This window comes from Lepisosteus oculatus, chromosome 2 (assembly GCF_040954835.1).
Source record: "Lepisosteus oculatus isolate fLepOcu1 chromosome 2, fLepOcu1.hap2, whole genome shotgun sequence".
Classification (NCBI taxonomy): domain Eukaryota; kingdom Metazoa; phylum Chordata; class Actinopteri; order Semionotiformes; family Lepisosteidae; genus Lepisosteus; species Lepisosteus oculatus.
The window spans coordinates 16,999,714-17,022,216 of NC_090697.1; the positions used below are offsets into that span (position 1 = coordinate 16,999,714).

The window sequence follows — 22,503 nt, forward strand, 5'->3', positions numbered from 1 at the left end:
CAGAAACTGAATGTGATTGGTAATTAATAACAACCCTAATAAAAACCCTGCATTGCAGTATCTAAGATCTACAAATTCAAGTTCAATCAGTTGCAGAATGAAATGAAAAACATTTATTGCGGGAGTGCTTGATACATTGCCATTCTCACCTGTATCTGCTCATTAAACAATAATCAATTATTAGGAGCTTTTTAGTCAGAAATAGGGAAGTGTGCACTTAATAAGCATGATGGAGAGAGACCGCTTAATGTTCTGTATGCTGAAGTTGTTGCAGTTCAGAAACAGATAAAAAGTCTAGACAAATCAGACCAGTTAAACTTTAATTAATTTAAAGGCATCAATTAACATCAGTAATGAAGAAATCAGGTGAAATGAAAATCCGCAGCAGATACAGTGGTCTCCCAGAATCAGGATTGGGTCTCACTTATACTTTGTAAAAAAATGTTTTTACATGCTCAGGCAGGGAGGGGAACGTAGCAAAACAGGGAAGGGGGTACAGAGCCAACTGCCCAGCTAGGGTTTGGCGTAAGAATGCCAGAGAGAGGGAAAGGGGTCCCCTATTTATAACAAAGTGAAAAAAGAGAAATGAGTCTGCTAAAATTGGCAGGCTAGAGATCAGGTACTTAGGCTTCTGGGACAGCACACTTCTGGTACATTATAATATACTGCGGCAATTTGAGTATAATTGGAGCTAGTTTCAGTAGGAACTTAATTACGTGTTTATTGAACACTGCCTTAATTCCAAAAGACATAGCAGAAATAATTTTAGTCAAATGTATTCTTAAATACATAAATAGGCGGCTGATGGCATACTTCATACTTTATTCTAGTTGAATGAGTAACTTTCTGAGTAACTTGACTGAGGGCAGAGAAGTGCTGACGCAGACCGTTTGTCTAAGTGCAGGCTAAATTAATATTGTCTTGCAGAACAGCTGGCACAAAAACAAAGACAGATTGTTGGTACTGTATGTAACACTCAATTGAAATTTAGAGCAAGAATAAATTACGAGTTGTATCTGGAACCTTGTTTTGTATGATGCTTTACCAAAATGCATTCCCATTGATAGTACTGTATCACAACTAATTAATTTTTGATGCAGTAATACAGAAGTTTTATTAATTAATTATAATACCAGATTACATTATACTTTATACAATACAGATTTTCAGTAACAGTCCAATACCTATTGGCAGATCCATGTAAGTTTTTGTTGTGATTTTGTATTACAGTATTTACACATAATAGTATAATAGCAAAGTTCTACTATGTCATATCTTGAGGGGAAGACTTTTACGTAATCTTGTGCACAAAAAAACATATGCACCTACTAGTATGGTTTGCTGTTTCAGCATGCTGTTTGTGTTAATGGTACACGGTGACAGACATACTGTCGTGCATATCCAGATGATATAAAGCCAAAGCTATATCTACTTACTGTAAAATTGTAAAAAAACATTTGCAGAAGACAAAACATGTAGAGTGGCTCCTTGGCTGCTCCATCTTTGGACCTATAGTACCAGGTGATGATTATTATATCACACAATACTCACATGTGGGGTCTTTACATTTTTTATCCATAAATGAAATGTGTTTTATTTCTTTTCAACATTTTTCCATCTGTCTTGCTCATGTACTGTATAAATGCATCTCCATAGTTTAAAGGCAACAAATAAATACAGTAGTTGGCAATGGGATTAATACATTTCTATCCTATCCTGCTTTTTGTAAATTGAACATCTCTCACTTATTAAAAATAGTTCTGCAAAATGTCGTTGTAGATTACATCCAACCCAGTACAGAATGCACTCTGTTGTATTCAGTAATAACTATGGAATCTTAATGGCTTCCTGTGAAATATCTAATAAATAACCAGTGTGCTTTTTGTATTTCTAATACATTTATTTTGGTCTCATATATAACATTTTAGCATGGAATATTTATTTAAGGAAAACCTTTAGAAATTAATAATGTCAAAATGTAAAAAAAGTCATGTGGATTTCAAATGAATACATCACGAAATATCCATCCATTTTCTAATCTGGCATCATGAAATATTAAAATGACTGTTTCACAAAAACTACTGTTAATCTGTTGATCTCCAGTGTTATTGATCTCCAGTGTTGATCTCCATTTTAAGTGTTCTTATATTCACATAGTGTACAAACAAAGATAAAACAAAAAAGAAGAAATTAAGACTGCTCTCTTGCCATTATAATATGCAAATATAAAATATATAATGTTTTTCACTCAATAAAAATAGACAATTTCAGTAGAATGTTTATCCTTTTTTCTATTCAGCTTTATTTTTTTTCAGCAAACAGATTAAATCGCACTGCTATAAATAATATTCTATCACTTTTGGTCAAACTTGAATAACCATACACAGCTCACCTTTTCATTTCCTCTTCCCTCCAGATACAGGGAACTGAAGGATATCATTTCCAGAACTGGGCTCAGACATACAGTTGCCACCCTGAGCAGTACTTCCAGCCCAGCTCTGTGGAAGATGTCAGACAGGTATGTAGAAGTCTGAATGTGTTATTGTTCGGGGGCACTTTGAGGCTAATGTTTTTCTCTTTTTTTTATCATGGAAACGCTGCATTTGTCTCTAACCATGGCAAATACTTTCTCTCTGAATTCATTAAAGGTTTTGCCATAAGCAATACAAATGCTTTGAAATATTAGCACTGTATTAGTAAAAAATAAAAAATAAAAATAACAATAGTAAAGTAAATAAATTGCAAGGTCATCCCCACAGAAAGTTTCCAAAGTTGCACTGATCTATGGAGAGTGCAAAGATCTGACCAGAAATACCTTTGTGACATCATGCAGTAGTCTTCAGATAATACTTGAAGAAAGCAAGCACTATAAAAGAAGCATTCTTCAAAGCAGCATGTAACAGTGCCCAGTTTATAATCCTATAGAATGATAACTGTCACTTAGAACATTCTCAGCCAATCTGGAAAGTCATAGATTCCATCTCCATTTCATGAGCTGCCTATTCAAATCCACCGACTTCAATAAAAGAATGGCCATCTTACAAAATCAAGGATTAAGGTTAAATAGAAAAAAAGATTTGCTAAAAGCATTAAAATATGTAGATAAAATTAAAAGAGAGAGGGGTGATTCTCTTGTAATAGAAGTCTTTCAATAGACTATAAATGCTCAAATAATTCAAGCAATTTAATTATCTATGTTCCTTCTTTGGCTCAAGATATGCATACTTTCAAGGGATTTTCTGACTTTAAATGAGTAAAGTTTCACACTGTATGTTTAAGTTTGGCTCTCTAAATGTCTCTCTAAACTATTTCTTCCCATGCATGGGAAAGCTAATTTAATTTTATTCTTCTTTAAAACTTCTTAATGCACCTTTGATCCATCAGATGTATTTACCTGAAAGTCTTTCATGTGTTGCAAGGTTAATAATACTCATCAAGCTCTAACAAGATTTAGAGTTTCTTTAATGAATCTTACTAATCTTCATTGGGCATAAGTGACCAAGTCTGAAATCTCGTTGCATGAAGAATATTAATTGAGATAAATATTTTCTGCAGCTGAAATGTGTAAGAAATAACCTTTAAAATAAATACAATAGAACACCATGATATAGAACTAGCTTAATTTACTACACTTACGTAGTTATGCTTGTAAGTTGTTAGTTTTTAAGTTCAAAAATCAACTGAAAAGAAACGTAGGAATAAAAAACTGTAATAAGAATAAAAAACAAGATAATAAGGCCATCTAGCCCAAACTACCATTTGATGTTTAATAGCTAATTGGACCAAGGTCTCTACCACCCATTTCTTGAAAAAAGGGCTGGCTTTAAAAATGTGCCTGGCTAGCTTTTCCATCCTCCCATAAACGTTTGCTTGTAGTTTGTGTCCATAGTGTGTCACACATTTCAACTGGGTAATCATAGGATTAACTATGGTTTATTGAAAGTAAATGAAGTTACTATATTAAATGCCATTATGACCGTAATTGAAATGACCACATAGCACCACATTTCAATATTGTGTTGTCTGTAGTTGCTGTACTTAACAAGCAAAAACCATGGTTTATCTAAAATCAATTTAGTCACTGAATGGGACGCATTCAGAGCTCCCGAAACAGATTTAAATGAGTGTACAGACGCAACCAGCTATATTAAATATTGCACCGACAATTGTGTGCCAGAAAAGAAAATTTGGACAATTCCCAATAAGAGACAGTGGTTTAACAACGACATTCACCAACGGGATTACCATGTGGTACGGCAACACCTCTTTTCAAGAGAGAAAGGTACTGCAGAGAATGGTGAATGTGGCTCAGAAGATCATTGGCTGTGGTCTCATAGAGGTTAAACAACTCTATAAGGACTGCTGCCATGGTAGAATTCTGGCCATCACAGAGGACAGTCACCACCGGGCATGAGCTCTTCACCCCACTGCCCTCGGGCAAGAGATATGGACACTTACCACCAGATTCAATAGCTTCTACCCACAAGCAGTGTGATAGGTGAACACATTTGGCCATGCCACTTGGACCACACCTACACCATCTACCTCATTATAATTTTATTTATTGCATATCTGCAGTTGTTGTTTATATGTCGGCATTGTTTACATTCAAACTGTTTACTTGAACATTGTCTACTGTTTGTTTGTATACCGTATATCGATGTACTGTCTGCACTTTGTGTTTTACACTTTTTTTTAACAGTTGAGAGATTTTCTGTAAGTAAGAATTCCATTGTATCAGTACATGTATCAGTTACATACAGCAATAAAGTTCAAGTTCAGTTCAAGTGCACTATAGTCGTAATGCAGAAGCCATGGTCTAAAATCATGAGTAAACAAATTTGTCTATGTCATAAACTCCAACACCAACTTTTAAAGCCAATAACAACAATAAAGGACACATTTAATTCACTAAGTAATAAAAAATTGACAGTATATTTATCTTTATTAATCATGTTCACAATATATGATCCGTCTTTCGGATGAGACGTTAAATCGGGGTCCTGACTCTCGGTGGTCATTAAAGTTTCCTGGGCATTTCTTGATAAGAGTAGGGAGTTATCCCGGTGTCCAGGCCAAATTTCTCCGCTTGGCTTTTACTGTGGCCTCCAAATTGTCCCCATGTACAGTGTGATTGGCTTGTATTTGCTCTGTGATGGACTGGCGTCCCATCCAGGGTGTACCCTGCCTTGTGCTCATTGCTTGCCAGGTAGGTTCTGGCTTCCTGCGACACCGTATGCTATAAAGCGGTTTGGCAAATTACATGACAATATATGGTTTTGTGTTCCTGTGTCCGTGTTTGCTAATTGTGCGCTCTTCAGTTGGAACACTATCACTTCTGAACTTCACTAGTTTGCTGACTATACTGTACCCAGCGCTTACATGAATTCAGAATGTCTCCAATGATTATATGACACAACTCTGTAATGTACATTCACCCCTTTTTGATATTAAAGCTTTGTAGATAGCTTAAAACATTAAGGCTGCTCACAGAATGCCTGCATGCTTGCAACATGAGGAGTAATTACTTCAGACTTTGAGGATTATTTCATGATTCAAGTGATGAAATTGATCATCTCCTGCAATACAATGTTAGTGCTTATGGATCAATACAAATTTCCCAGGACTCTCCTTGCTTTTCAGAATATGTCACAGCCTTGGGAGATGCTGTAAGGCTGTTCTTCTTTTTGACAGATCCTGGAACTCGCTAGGCGTTGCAGCAAGAGAGTGAAGGTGGTGGGTGGGGGGCACTCTCCCTCAGACATCGCCTGCACAGATGACTTCATGATGCGTATGGATAAGATGAATAAGGTTCTTGAGGTACAGTAAGAATAATTTTATATTACACGTATTGGATTAGAAAAGAAGCCCCATGGAGGCAGATTCTTCAAACAAAGAGTGACTGAATATCTGCAAACTAATATTTCTAAAACTATCATTTAGTCAAAATTAGCAAGAGAGGCAGATTCAAAAACACACCCAACATAATCCCATCTAATAAGTCCTTTTTCATCAGAAAACTTACTAAATCTTTAACGGGCTATGATCTTTAAGCACTCAAGGTTCTTTTTTTACACTGATCACTGATACATACAGACATTACATGGGTCCGTTTCTTCAGCCTTTCTTATGGATGGGCAGTGCATTAGCAAATTTCCAGTCACTGGGTATTACCCCTGTCTAGGAGAAAGCTGGAAAAGTTTTGTTAATGGCCAACAGTATGATTAACAACTCTTGTTTCCTTGTGTACAATTTGTAGAGTACAGGGTCTGGAGATTTATTTGTCTTACTGTAAGGGCTTCCAGTACCTGCAATACTTCTGTTTCTTTTCTGCTGTCATATAATATAGGACTCTGTGTTTTCCCAGCCTGAGGCATGTTGTCAGTTCCTTCCTTGGTGGGTAAAAATATTCACTAGAGGCCTAAGCCATTTCCTCTTCATCTAAAAGTTTACTTTTTTTCTCTTAGACACTTTGCTTCATGTTTGTTATTGTTATAATGTTGTAATGCTGAAAACATTTACTAACTCCTTTTTATGTTTACATTTGTAACAAAGCTGCACCTATCACATATAGTGAACAGACATTTACAAGTAACAGGATTGAAAATTAAAAGATTAATCTGGACAGAGCAGGTAGTCTGTTTCAATCTTCTAAAACCAACAACCGAACGGTTGTTGAAAATGTCCCTTGCTAGTTCAATTACTTTTACCAGTAAGAATTTATTGTATATATCATAGTGTCAGCATGGTGACTGTTACATAAGTCACTTTTTTAATTAAAATGATTCCATTCAAATAGAGGAATGATTGTCTTTATTAAAGAGATACAATTTGAAATCTTTAGAATACGGGGAGTTCAATCCTGGAAATGTGGAGTGTCAGCATGGTATCTAGGTCTCTCTAAAGCACCACCATCAGAAGTGGTTAATGTGGTCCAGTCAAGATGATTAGTTGGGGTTAATTGCTTGACTGTAGCCTTAATTAAAGGTTTATTGATTAGACCATTTTCATTTTTTTTTCAACTTTAAATGTCAAACTCTTGCGTTGCATATAAAACACAATAGTTGAAAGACAACTTCCTACATATTAAAGAATTAAATTAAAAAATTTCAGCTCCATTCTATGATTAAATTAATTTATGTTTCAGTTGTGTAACTGAGAGCTTGGCTGGAGTGAAAACTAGCAACTGTGTTTGATTCTCCTAGACCAGGATTTAGGAACTCCTTTTCCAGAGAATGTAGAACAAAAGGATATATAATTCGGAACTTTAAGTAAAGGAGGAAGTTTACTATATGTATTTCTGACAAGAGTGCAAAAAACATTTCTATTCTTAAGACGTTTCTTTTGTTCTAGGGTAGCTGAAGTCTGTTGGGGAGAATGTGTACCTTGCTATGTGGTGCTTTTTTAAAAAGGCAAAATGGACATTGCTCCTCAGTAAAAGCTCATGAAATCACATTTTTCTAGTTACCATGTCAGTTATTTTTATGCAAGATGGTTCCGAACTGTAGGGTAATATTGCAGTCAGTTTCTTACTTCAAACATGCATGGAAAGTGAGTTCAGGTGCATATTACTGTATCTTCTTTGAAAGACACTTTTTGGTTCAGCATTCAAAATAGCCAATTTTTCTGCCATCAGATTTTAAAGTTAAAGATTTATACTGAAAGCATGAAAAACCAGCATTCAGGAAGGTGTGCAGAGACTGTCAACCAATATGGAGAAAAAAAGGACAGAGAAGTTGGTACCAGCTGATTAGATGAAATACTGTTTTCACCAATAAAATCAAAGAATACCACCTAGCATCACTTCACCAATTTAACTGCCCTGCTCCACGATTTAAAATAAGATGTAGGAACTGAATGCAAGACACCTCCATCACTGACCAGAAATCTCAATCACCGGTCTCAACCAAGAATCTAAAGGAGAAGTGTTTATTGGATACTCCATTGTCTACAATAGATCTGAAAGTGAATGAATTTCATTCACTGCAGAGATTTGAACCAGAGACCATGATACAGCAACAATTTGGCATGTTTCGACTTTCATCTTACAAATGTGGCCCTTCTTTATTCTTCTCTAAATATAGAATAAACAAATCCACAGAGATCAGTCTTCTTTCTATTTTATTTCTATCTTAAATTGAAAACACAGCATATTTTAGCCTCAGTAAACACACTGATGTTACCTACAGTAACCCATCCCTGCAGTATGAACTAGCATCTCAAGTGTCTCTAAACCTTGGTTAAAGAAGTTAGACAAAAACATGATCTACATAGAGCACAATCAAACACACATTGCAGCATTTTACAGGTCTGTCACTACAGCTTCAGAAAGAAAGGGGTACTAACCAAATTGCAGTGGGAACACAGTAATTTTCAGCAGTCTGTTCCCTGCTCACCAAACACCCAATCCATCAGTTGATTGAGGGTGAGACCCTTGCAAAAATTGCCAGTTGATAGACCTCAAGGAAATGGACCTGCTAAAGATGTTTGTCTTATTTTATCTTCTGAGGGGCATTTTATTTTAATTTTAATTTTGTTAGTCGCATGGTGTGTCAAAAATGAAATAAGCAGGCTTTCTGTGTTTTTGGTATTGTTCTTGCTGCATTTAATTTATTCCGTTTAGTTTTCTGTTTAATTTTTGGAAACAGTGCCTGAAAACTGTACTTTTTCCACTTAAGCCACCTTGGCTTGTTGCTACGTCTTTAACCATTAAATATATATTCACATTTATATGTGAATAAAGATGCTTTGTTTCACTTTCAGGTCGATGAAGAGAAGAGACAGGTCACAGTGGAAGCTGGGATATTTCTTTGTGATCTGAATGAAGAATTAGCAAAACATGGCCTTGCCCTCTCAAAGTAAGCACACTTTCTTAACATTGACTGCAGAATAATGAACATGCATAACAAAATATTCTCATAGAAGTAAGATCAGATAAAATAGGAACTTCAACTCCTCTACCCATTTCAGCTTCTGTACTGTTTTGCACATTTCCACTGTTTAAAAATGGGGCATTCTACTAAAGAGATAATAATGTTCAGAATTGTTATTGGCTATTGTTATGTGCCAAAGGGATGTTAAGGATACCTGCAGTATATAGTATATAGTATATAGTATATAGTATATAGTATATAGTATATAGTATATAGTATCCAACCACTGAACAGTCTGTTTTTTGTTCACCTCAGTTCCACATCAGTTTTTAGTCATGCCTGGACAGGAAAAGTGGGGGTGATAGCTCAGTAGGCTACATACTTAAGTCCTTCTTTGAGTGGAAGGTGTACAAATAGGTGGGTGGAGACCAGTGTAAATGATGCCCCAGTGTACAGAAGTACAGAAATTGCATGCCACGAGGTGAATGTCTTGTCTACGAGATCAGTTTATATCAGAGTTACTCTATTTCTTGCAATCATCGTGTGACTGGGTGTCACGTTCTACAGGCCAGGCTTCCAGCAATCTGGACCTTCCTGATGAAAAACAAAAAACGTATCACGTAATTGAGATCTGAAGAGACTTGTGTTAAATTTTAGAAAAAGGGAGTTCTGTTGTGATGTTTGTGGAAATATTATCTTGAATCCATCAAGCAAAAGATATTTAATGGGCTCTAGAATAGTTCCCAAGTCAGTGTTGCAGGAGGTAAGCAACAGGCCCAAGGCATGATACCCACTCAACAGGATGTCAGTCCAATGTAGGATACATACAGACACTTTTATAGACACTAATGAACCTACCAGTCTTTGGACTGTGGGAGGAAACCCGATCATCCAGAGGAAAACCACAAACACAGGGAGACCATACAAATGGCACCCCAGGAAGTGAACAGAGTCCCAGCACTGTAAGACAGCAATGCTAACCACTGTGCCACCTTTTGAGACAAATTGAGACAACATGAACGAAACTGAAGAGCAGGACTAAATCAGGTATATGCTGAGGAATTCTACCCACACCAGGCAAAGGTGAACAACAAATATTAATCTGTTGCAACCTTAGTTTTTCCCAGGAGGCTCCCCATCCAGGTACTGACCAGGCTCACACCTGCTGAGCTTCAGTGGGCTGCCAGTTGTGAGTTGCAGAGTGATGTGGCTGCTGGCTATTAGGTTATTAGTGAAGCATTAAGGACTAGTACTCTTGCTGTTCTTAATTCTATCAATGATCTAGATTAGTATAATATACTGTAAGTATAATTAGTAAACAACTCACATTTGCAAGTGATATGAATTTAGTGAGGATTATCATACACTGTAGAAGAAGGAAAATAAATTAAAAAAGGATTTAAATAAAATTCAAAACTGGGTAAACACCTGGCAGATAAAATCAACTCCCAGGTACTCGTTTGTATTGTAAATATTTGTAACTAGTAATCCTTGTATTTTGTGCTTTTGTCTGTTAGTTTTCATAAATAAGTTTGTGTATGTACATTGTTGCCAGATGCTGCACTAAGCTAAGAAAACCTACAAGAATAAGAACAAATCAAAATGCTTACATTTCCTTGCTAGGCAAGCTGGTGCAAGGACCCACTTTTTATTTTAAATTGACCTTACAGTACTTATTTGATTTACACTCACCTATTTATAAAAAATAACTTGTGAGCTCAATTTTTCTAGAGGTATAGTGCCAGTTTGTATAAACATTAAGACGATCTTTAAAAAAGTGATAAACTATCATTACACGTTTTCTGTTTAATAGTTCAGTGGATTTAAAGACCCATTAAAGCACTCAGGAGGACCTAATGAGACAGATCAGTTGTGGTTATGAAAGTGTTCATCAATTACGACCGATTCTTTTTGTGAACCATACAGGGATTTTTTGCATTAAGACCTATCATGTGTCTATCACTCTGGAACAGATGATGCTCCACCATATTAACCCCCATATAAAAGGGATTTTGTAATGTTTAAACATTTACTAAGCTTTTGAAAAATATAGTGTGAATTTCAGATGCAATAATGTCCTGGAATACATGACAGAAAATACATTGCAATTTAATTTATTAAAATAATTTTAATGTTGTAATATATCAGAAACATAATAATTCCAAAATATCTTATTTCAATGCATTTTGTTACGCATAATTGATAAACAATGATACTCGGATACAAAACATATACTATGAATGTATTATCATTTTAAAAAGGTTTATTTGCATGTATATTTTCAACAGAGTATGTTGTACAAACATATAACAGGCTTGTAACAGGCTTTATAATATGTAACTATTTCTATTTATATAGTTTTAAAAATCTGTTGTGCTGATTCAGTATATCATTATATCATTTTAACAATGAATTAAAATAATACAAATTAGATTTAAGATCAAATTGCTTTTCCAGTGCAAAAGGCATGGTCAGTTGTGGTAGATGAAGATTATTCCACATAGAAAAATAGAGTGAAATTAAAACGCAACTGATCAGCTTTCTTCAGGTGATATACAGTATGCATGGAATTATCCTTTACTTGTTCCTTTGCAGCTAGCACGCACAGACACAGCTTCTGTTCTAGACGAGTATAGTTACTACTGGACACCAGGCTGCAATTACTGTAGCGTTTAACCAAAATGCATAGATAAGAATAGATTTTGATGACACTTTCATCAAATACACAATTTAAGATTTAATTTAAGTAGATAATTTCCTTTGAATACTTTGAATAATACATAAAAACAACATAATAATATAAAATAAGAATAAACTATTGAGTTAAAACAAATTAAAAATGTAAATAAAGTAAGTAGTATCCTAAAAGCCAGCTCAGCTGCATTCCGTGTTGGTATGACAATCTTGTCAATACCTCCACTTAACACTGCTAAGAGCGAAAGAAATAATTGATATTCAGGCCTCAGTCTTAGTATCAGTGTGGGAGCTGAACAATTCAAATACTCATTTTAAATCTTTAATAGTGCCAAAGGGAGAATAAATAGTTAAAATATATTCTCACTGTGCTTTTCCTGAACAGAGTTTGGGGATATAAAGCAGTATGAAGCTAATTATTGGTGTTCGAGAGTATCACTGTAGAATTCCCACACCTATAACATCATTAAAATTCTAAGCCTTTAAAAAAACTTACTGAAGGCCAAATAATTTATCTTCTATAATTTAGATTTACAGTATAAGTAGTAAGCTACAAATAATTAAGGAAACTGTGGTTTGGAACAATGTCACAATACTCGTGTATACTGTATTATTTTAATACTAAATGCAGTATTATTTGTGGACAATCATGGCTTAACAAAGACAGAACAGGTTTTAAAGAAAAATAGTCATTTGTTAATAAAGGCACCTAAGCGCATTTCAGACTGGAGATATCAATGTTGCTGTCAAAACGCCAGAGCTGGCTGTTTAATTTAATTAGGTTGCTGCTTTTACAGCAGAGCTGTAATGGAATCATTCTGTATCACTGCTCTCAGCATTGTTGATCAATCGGTGTGAAAGCTGTTGGAGTGATTTCTAGCTAGATTTTGATTAAAGGTTATAATTACTGGTATCTGAAATTAATATTAATGTTATGAAGAAAATAAAAATGTGATCTATAAATTAGGAGAGCTGTATGATTACAAGTAGAAATGGGAATAGTATGTCCTATTTATCACAGTCTAACTGTTAAAAATTAAAAGGATGTCAAACAATTTTTTTAAATCCATACAAGGCATCAATTTGTCTATAGATTAAAGAAGCTTTGCTTCAGTATATACATGGTATATTAATTCACAACATGGAATTGATTTGGAGTGGATTTTCATGCTTTTAACGTGTGACTAACAAAATTCAACATACAATACTTACTTTATGTCAATAGATAGACACTGAATTATTTCAGTATTTTCTATAGTTCCCATATTCAATTAGAAACCACGAAGCAGAGAGGTAAGGATTAAAGCGAGAGGAGACAGGAAAGTAAAAGCTGAATAATAGGCGAGAACAAGCTTTTTTTTAAAGATATTTACCATTTGAGATTGAAGTGTAATTTGGACGGCAGTGCTGGTACAAAGACTTACATTTTCATAGACCTGGAGTATGGGTTAGTTCCTGTCTGGAGCTGATCTATCCAAATGGATGTTCTGTTGCAGAAATGTTGATAGGGTATGCCTTTATTTCAACATTTGAATTTAGCTGGTGTATACTGTAACTCATTTCATTCACCAACACAAGCTTAAAAATGAAGGGGTTACTTATATGAACAGCTTCCTCTTGGTCTCATACTATAAAAATACTTTATAAACCACACAGTTAAATGGCAACAGATTAACTGAGGTTGATTTATTCAATTATTCAAGTTCAATACTCATCATTTTGAGTTACTGTTATGCAGTCTACCACAAAAGAGCATTACCTTGAAAATGGCTGATTTATGATTGTGTAAATAACAACCTTGTCTTTTTTCCTAGTTGCTGTAATTTACCCCTGCTGCTAGACTCTAAGTCAATTTCTTCAGTCTTAAAAATGAAACTATCCATTGAATCTCAAGTTAAGATATAACTAGTTTAACCCAATAAAATATGAATTCTCTTTTTTTAATGTCATTCTAAAATCATATATATAACGTAAGAAAATACAAATTGTAACAAGCAAGACGATGTACTGTATCTAGCTGCTAGTTGCTATTTTTTCTGAGGATTTCTTGAAAGAAGGTAGGGCATTGCCTTCAAAAGCCTAACTCAGAAGCTTGTTCTAATCTCCCATAACCCTTTGTTTAAAAATATGCCCTCTGTTCTCAGTTTGAAATCAGCAACAGAATGTAAAACGGAATTTGTGTCAGTGACAATAACTAACTGTAATCAGAGCGATCTAACAATTAAGATAATTAAATAAACAATAATAATATATTTTGTTTTATTACAAATTATACTTTTCAGAAATGCAGACCTGTTTTCCTCATCACAAACTTTTTCTATGTGAGTAAACAGAGTTACATCTTCGTGGAATCACTGAGCCTCATTTTAAATGTTTGAATAATATGTGCTTTGCTTTTTATGATTTACATGCTTCTTCTCAGACAAAATATATGCAAGCATGGTTTTCTGTTTCACTGTTATTCAGGTTATATTCAGATTTACGTTTAAACTTCTTATCTCTTGTTTGTGTAACATCGGTTTGAAATCAAATTCACTAAAGCTCACAAGTGATAAAGCAGACATTTTATTGGTGGGTAGCATATCCCAGCTGGAAAACATTCAAGGGTTTCAAAGTTATGCTGGATGGATTCCCCTTTCACACATCTGCCATAGTCAGGAACAGGAAATCACCTGATCCTCTCCTGTCTTTTAAACCTCATGTGAAAAATTGGATTTGAGATATCTTTTTTTCACCTTAGAAATATTGCTCAGATTAGGCAAGTTCTATCAATATCCAATGCTGAGTGCCTGATTCATGCATCAAGGCTAGATTTCTCCAGCTCCCTAACTGTACTCAGCAATTGTCAATATGTGCAAACATACATGTTGTTTGAGCATCTTGAATGCTCCAACATACATCTTTGGCCTCTCCTATGTTTACACTTCCTCCCTCTGTTCAGTTGAGACTGGTCCTCTTCTCACTGTACCTAAAACTAAATCAGAGTTTTGATGACCTTGTCTTTTCTACCTCTGCTCCACTGTTATGGAATGGCCTTCATCAACTAACTCTACAAGAGGCAAATTGCAAGTTGGATGAATCTTTAAATTACCTCAGCTGTGTGTGGTTGTCACACAAATCAGTAGAGTATTATATTTTTATTAACCCATTAGTGATTTTCTGGGCTAATCATACTATATACATACTAGTGACAATTCCATTAAATACAATGATTACATTGTTGAGACAGGATGTTGTTTCAATGCTGCTTCCACAGCTCCAAATGAGATATATCCCAATACTCCATAGCAATAATAGAATGATCATTTTTAATTTCATCAAGTGTAAAGAAATATTAGTAAATTAAGTAAGTTCACTATATTAAGTAAGTTCATAGTACGTTTTACTATATTTATAAAAAAGTGATACAGTTATGAAGTATTATGACACACTAGTTAAAACCTTTTTTTTAAATTGTTTCCTAATTGTCCCTTTTTTAAAGGGTAAAGTAGTTATATTAAGATATTTTAGAGACCAATTTAATTTTACTATTCACACAATCACACAACAAATACTGTTATTCAACGCAAAACATCCACCCTATACCCACCACATAGACTGAGAAAGCAAACTACAGGTGTTGTTATTCTCACATTCAGTAATTAGGTGCATTAGCTATCCAGAGCATGTTACTAATGATAAAGTTTTTTTGTAGTCACATGAACATAAGGCATTATATATTGAGAACGAAAGCGGGGAGGATGCTGTTTTCCATGGCACAAAATGGCATTAATCAGAGTACTAATGAGACTGATTTGGTTCTTCTGTGCTGTCGTCCGAAACCTAAATGACTTCACACCCCCAAAAAGAGAAGGTGTCTTGAATCTTAAAAATTAAAACAGCACAAATGCTAATTTCAACAGAACCACCACAAATGGAGCACTAATGAATGCAGTGGTTGTCATTGTTTGTAGGAGGGCAAGCAGCATGGAGCTGCTCAGAGAGTATGTACCTCAGTAAACTTAGCAATGCTGGTGAATTGTCAGTATAACCAATGTAAGAGGGCAATCAGCTACAATACTTTGGGGCCTGGTTTTTGTTGGCTATATGACTCTGTCTTTCACTTAGCTTTGGCTTTTGAGTTATAGACTGGGAAAATGACCCCTGTCCATTCATATTGATGAATTATAGGAGCAAAAGCAAAAGCTTACATGTACAAAAAAGGAATCACAGAAAGCTGTAATTCTGAAGCAGATTTAGCACACGGAGTGAGAGACAGAACCTAGAGTCAGAATATTAGCACATATGAAAAAGCGTAGAGATACTATCATAGAGGCTTAAATAGATTCAGTAGTAAACATGGGTTTTAGAGTACAGAAGGCTTCACAAATAAAATAGTTTTGGATAAATTAGTAGGGAATTAGGTAGATAGATTGCCAGGGAAAGCTTTTGTAAATATCTTGTTAGAAGGGATACTGTACAAGTTTGTTTGCAACATCTAAAGGATAAAGTGTGCAAGAAAGAAATTTAACCCTTGGTACAGGCAAGATCACTAAATATGGTCAAAAATTCAAAACTACAGGCATTTATTTCAAGGATGATAGCAGGATGGATTTTGGATGTAGAGAGCAGGCATCGGGTTCAGTTCAGTGTATATTAGACACTGTTAGGAAGATGGTGCAATATGTTGTTAGTGAAAGCAGTGATTCAGAAGTGGCTCATTTTGAGAAAGACATTTTCTGAGAAATTGCAAATGTAATTGGCAACAGGGCAAGTACAGAAAAAAATAATGAAATCCCGGTGAAATACAGAACTGAGATCTTGCCTAGGATCAATGTTATCAATGAGGTGTTCTGCTTTTACTCTATTTACAATGTCTATTTACAATGTTACAATGTCTATTTAGGAAGCAATAATTTCTAGTGGAGAAAGGGTGGGCAGTGTTAGTTTAGACTGGATGCACAGAACAGTTGGAGAAAGTGCATAGCCACCCAAGAAAGAGGGTATGAGAAGAGTGGCAAACTAGTACAGTTTAGATCTTCTTTGTTGAGCAAGGGAGGATCTAACCCTGTCCCACTGGTGCCCTTTAAAGGAAACCAAAACAATCCAATGTTCTACAATGCAGCTGGAGTTTATTTTTTGAATCCTGAATTGCTGGAATTAATGCATGATATCCGTGATGAAAAGAAATCAATACAAGCAGTGTTTGAGGATTTGAGTGTAAGTCAGTTGTTGCAGCATGCAGAGCACTGGGAATTATTTGCAAGTTAGTAATAGGGTCTCTGTGGAGAGCTCTGGGAAGAATAGCATGTTTTAGAAATGAATGCAAGGTAGAGCGTGTTACAGTAGTTTGTATACTGAAGGAATGGCAAGCAGACAGTTGTAGATCTGTAAGAGGTATGCATGTTCACTGACATAGAGGAACATTCTGGACCTGTTCTGCTGAAAGTCACAGAGTAGAGAAGCCCTGAGTCTGAGGATATGGAAGGGAGCTGTGGAACTGATCCTTACTAGTTTAGTAAAGATATGTTATAGGATGGCAGCAGAGCTTTTGGAATATGACAGGTATGATGAGGTGTCAGAGGAGATGTATAGAAAGCTTGAATCTGTACTGAAGACAAATGTAAGCTGTGAGAGGGACTTTGGCATGTTAGACAACTCACTTGATGTTAACACTACAGCAATGGCAATAGCTGTTGAGGGGGTGGTTATGTTTAAGGAGAACAGATATTGCATTGGCTTACAAAACTAGGTTCAGTTAAATCTTTCAATTGTGTGTCAGTTAAAGAACAGGACTGTGTTTTTTTCTAAAAGGATGGTTAAAATAAGATATTCCAGGTTGCAGACACTTCCGGAGGAAAGGTGAAAAAAGGTATAAAAGGAAGCAAGAGATGTAAGGACAAAATAAGTACTAGTGATAGAGTAGGAAAGAACGGGGGGTTTTGGAACAGTGAAGAGGTAATAATTAAGTAACTGAGGGACTTAGATGCATACACAAAATGTTCTGCAGTAACAGCACAGTTGAAATTTTGGAAAATTGTCATTGGCATGAAAAATGAAAATTGAGTTTTAAATTTTTCAGAGGAGGGAAAAAGGCATAGCCTAGAACAACTGTTTAATTACTTAAAAAGTGTCATCTGTAGGCCACAGGAAATGCCAGGTACATCAAGAGGAGACAAAGCTTAGTGTTTGACACTGTCAGAATTTGGTTTATGAAGGCACGGTTTTCAAAGTCGGCTGTTAAGCAACATGTTAAGGCGAGAGATGTAGGTAGAAAAACTAAGGTTTGGTAAGAATAATAATTGTACTATTAACAAATACAGAACACTGTGTAAGAGAATTAGACTTGATTTTGATGTGAAAGGCAAGAGTTACAAGGGCACAGTGTTTGAAATGAGACAAGACAGGATTTAAATATGATGGATTTAGAAAGATATGATTCAATTTGGGGAAAGATTACATGGATTTCGAACTGGTTTCTGTTAGTGCAGCACATATTTTAGGCAAAAAGATAGAACACCTGTTTCTTAACAGTGAGGATGGAACTGAGTACTGATGGCCACGCAGCATAGTGCAGTTCTTGTTTGTTGCAGATTATGTAGAGGACGTTAGTGGTGTAATTAAGTATCCACTGTTAGATGATTACACAGATAATGAGGTGAGGATTGTACCTTAGATTCCATAAGTGTTGTGCAATTGCTAATGTTACACTTTGTGTTGGATGCAGATAAACCTAAGGAATAGTCAAAGATGCTGTAGCTGATGCTGATGAGTCAGCCACGGAAGCTGGTGAAAAGCTGATCCTTAGAGCTAGTGTCTTAAGATATTTGTTTTAGTAGATATCTGAGGGGGGTTATTATTATTTTTTAAATATCATGCTGATTATGGATGCTGATGTGCTGGGGAGGTCAAAAGGCAGATCCCTGGGGCCAGCAATACAAAATTCATCTTCTGTGCATAACTATTGATGTAAATAACTATGCTTCCCCAAGTGCTCTCATAGCTGGTTTCCAGCACCATAAACAGTATGGCTAATTGTCAAAACTTTAATATTTTTTTAATATTGACATTGTTATTCATTGTTGTTATATGTTGTTAGTTTATAGTTTATATACAGTAGGTACAGTACATGGTTAATAAAAACAACAATATCCACAATTAATTTAAAATCTCTTTCTAATATTCAGATCTTTCTCTCCTACTTTACCCTGGACCATACCCTATCCATTGTTCCTAGACATACAGCCTGCTGTTTGGTGACTGCGGGATGTCTTTCTCCCAGGGCTTGTGGGAAGGAAAGGGTAGTTTCTGACTAGAGTCTCTGACCAGAGTTCATACTTCTCCATGAATTAGAAAAATTGCCCTTTCTTCTGATAGCCCTTGCTCTACAGTATGAGTGTGTGTGTCCTGTGCCCCAAATCAGGACATTCTGCTGTCTTTTTATACTCAGTTCATTCCATGCAATATGCTGTAGGTTTATGACGAATTTTAATTACAAATGTTCTTCTCAGTTTAATATGTGATACTTCCCCAATACAAATGGCGATGCACAATAGTGTGAAATGCATATGGAAGCTTGGGCAGCAATTAATTGATGGCAGTACAGTACATCTCATTTGCTTTTTGGTAGAAGCTAGTGATAAGGACGTTTGTTGTTTAAATATTAGAAATTATTATGTAGTGTTTCACACAGATTTGCTAATACTGTATGCTTAGCTATTCTGCCTGTTGTTCTGCAGGTCCAGCACAGGCCTTTTACTATATTTTGATTATTAGCACTGACATGAGAAGACAAAGGCAAAAAAAATAATATTTACAATACTTTTGGATTTTTGCATACCCCGCCTTGCTCTCCATGAGACACACAGCCACACAGACAGGGAGAGAAGCTTTGGGTTAGAGCTCAGGATCACCAGCACCCCTGAAGCAGCTGGGGTTAAGGGAGCCCATCGGAGTAGGATTCCTCTGCTGGCCTGGGGATTTGAATCGGTAGCCTTCCAGCCACAGGTACAGAGACTTAGCCACAGAGAGTGAAGTAACTGAAAATGGTGATTAACTTCCCAAGTTCAGTGAATAAACTGAAAACTTACGACTTGTGTCTGAATGTATGTCTGTTTTAACAGCATTGACAAAAGTAGTAAGTTCCATTGCCTTGGTGTTAATGGCAAAGTCCTATGTGTGATAATGCATAGATTTGTCTTGGCCAGCATTCCCAATAACATGCACCACTAAAACTCTCTCAATCATCAGTCAGTTCTTCCTGGAAGACATTTTACAGTGGTTTCTGTCTGATTTAGCAGCAAGAGGAGGTGCTGCTTTTTTCCATAGACATAATTGTACAGTGGGATTTTGATCAAAGCACTAAGAGGTAGAAAGGTACAGTAAACAGGATTAAAATAAAATATGGCTCATGTATGGATGAGACTCGATGACATACTGTATGGACATTTCACTGTGTGCATCCCCTTGGAAAAAATACTGACCAGAACAGTATAACTTATAATTTTATGATTTAACATGTGTGGTGCACACATTTATGTATCCCAATGCAAGAAAGAAAAATTGCTCTAAGAAAGGGATATGGCACCCAGAGATGTGAGCAGAGTAGATGCTAACAGTTACATCTTGAAATTACATTATCAGTTAGACACTCTCTCAAAACTACATTGAACACTTATGCAAGATAGGTAAAATATTCAAAGGTTAAATTTTCAGAACTGTACAAGAAAAAGGTATCATTGGTGGTTATAGTTGATAATTTAAGATTTGTTCTCAAAGACAATGGTGTACAGTATATGGCATAAATGCAAACTTAGAAGAAGTTGCATTTATATCATACACTACTTAATACTCAATTGCAAAGCATTTTATGCTTAGATGAAAACAAATACATCTTGTACAGTTTACTAATGTATATCTTTTGTCTATATTCATCTTGTGTTGAAGAGAAGACTGAAAATCTTGAATTCCACTTGCCAACAAAAGACTTGTTCAAGAACAGATGAATGCGATCAGTGTCATTTTGAGATTCTGAACCTCTTCATCAATCAGCCTTCATCTGATATAGATTTTGTCATTAATATTAAAAAGTATGTCATGTACAAAGCCCTTCTTTCAAATTTCTTTTTTGTTGACATTGTTTTTAGCCGCAAACTTTACTTCAATTTTTTTCATAAAACATTCTGTTGTACCATGTTTCTACATTTTTAAATGTAGAATTTTCTACATTAAGAAAATGATTTATAATAACACAACCTTTTATTCATTTTCAAGCTTGTCATTTTCTTGGAATTGTTAGTGGAGTGGAAGTAGTAAAACTATGAGAGCAAATATAATAGCCTACAAAAATAGTAAATTGTTGTACATGTGGGAGACAGGACGTTTACTCAATGCCTAGTAATTTAAAATCTACAGGATATGCTCAGCTTAGTTTTTTCATCTGCCTACACTTGACCATGATAGGTTTTCTCCCTTTGTAGAAAAAAAAACACATCTGCGAATATGAGGTGCTAGTCTTTCAGTAATTGGAGATTAAATATATCCCCACGTTAACAGATTTCTAGAGAGATGTTGAAATGTATTAGTAATGATTTGTGACAGCTCTTGTATTTGGAATTTGTTAAATCCCCAAAGCTGAGACATAACATCAGAGATCAGATGTGATAAATACTAGCTGCTGTGATAGAGTTTCGATTAGATAACACAGACTGAGTTTTGCAATAATATCATAAACTTGGCTGAGCCTCTACACAGCAGTCATGGGTTCTTGCACTCCTGTTAATCAAAAAGAAGCTCAAGAAGAACGTTTTGTCACTTGTATATATCTGTGCTATGGCTTCTCTAATCGTGCTCTTGTTACGGCCACGGACTGAGATCTGTGTCAGGTCTTGTAGTAGACCCTATGCGATGCGGTAAGAGCTGGAGAAAACAGGCGGCGTGGTAAAAGGGAACACACAGGGGTTTAATAGTGCACAAAATAATAGTGACAGTCCGTGAGACAGTGAAGAGGGTAGACAAAGAATGGCATCCAAATCCAATTGGGTCCAAAGGCAGGTCAGGGCACAGTCCGGGAGTCCAGCAGCGAGTAATCCATCCTGGGAAGCGACAACGTTAAAATCCCCGGGAAGGGGGAAAACACGAACAGACAAAACACGGAGGTCCAAGGGTGACGGGGTGAGATCCTCCAGACCCCGGGCTCAGGAAGCGGGAGGTGTCGGGGATGAGGCCTATGCCCTCAGGAGACGGACGTAGGGTTTCCTGGTGCTAGTCGGGGTTGCGACATCGTTACCCTAATGATGAGCCCCAAGGACTGGAGGAGCTAGTCTTTAAATAATACACCTAAGGAGGTACACCTGGGAAGCTTAATCACAGGAACAATAACAGGAGTAGTGAATCGCCCTCTAGGGAGGGATGTCGGATGTGACAGCTTTATATTTCCATATATTATAGAAATTAAATTTATGTATCATCTATTAAAGACAATTATATTTACTTTTTATATAAAAGCATATCTGATGCCCAGTGATCCACATACTTAGGGCACGAACATTAATGAAATTAAAACTACGTCTTTATTCTAATAGTGAAACACGTTATGTAAGATATGTTAGGTGGTAAAACTAAAAGACTGAAACAGGGTTGTAATTTGTAACTTCTAACTTCATGTTGAGTTCTGGTTTATCTCAAAATCAGTAGAAAGTACAACATGGAATTTAAGCCTCATGATTTGGGCATTACATTGAATCCAGCCTTTTATGTTTTCAACATTATATTGTCCCATATGCCTCAAATTTCAGTTTGCTATGAACACATTAACAAAACCATCAGGAATAAAACACTTTTCAAAAAAATATGCACCCTCAATAAACTTTAACAGGTGATGTCTTAAAATAAGATTTGTCAGGTTTCGACGAAATTTGGAACGTAAAACATAACAGAAATAACAGTTAATTTGACA

At 35.7% G+C, this 22,503-nt stretch overlaps 1 protein-coding gene across 1 annotated transcript in view; it reads left to right on the top strand.

The window, feature by feature from the left end:
* Positions 1 to 22,503, top strand: part of LOC102697922 (L-gulonolactone oxidase-like) — an 81,655-nt gene that overhangs the window by 1,813 nt on the left and 57,339 nt on the right. The window contains exons 2-4 of the mRNA XM_015352295.2: positions 2,417 to 2,518; positions 5,695 to 5,820; positions 8,764 to 8,858. Coding sequence (XP_015207781.2) covers positions 2,417 to 2,518; positions 5,695 to 5,820; positions 8,764 to 8,858 — 323 coding nt within the window. The remainder of the gene's footprint in view (positions 1 to 2,416; positions 2,519 to 5,694; positions 5,821 to 8,763; positions 8,859 to 22,503) is intronic.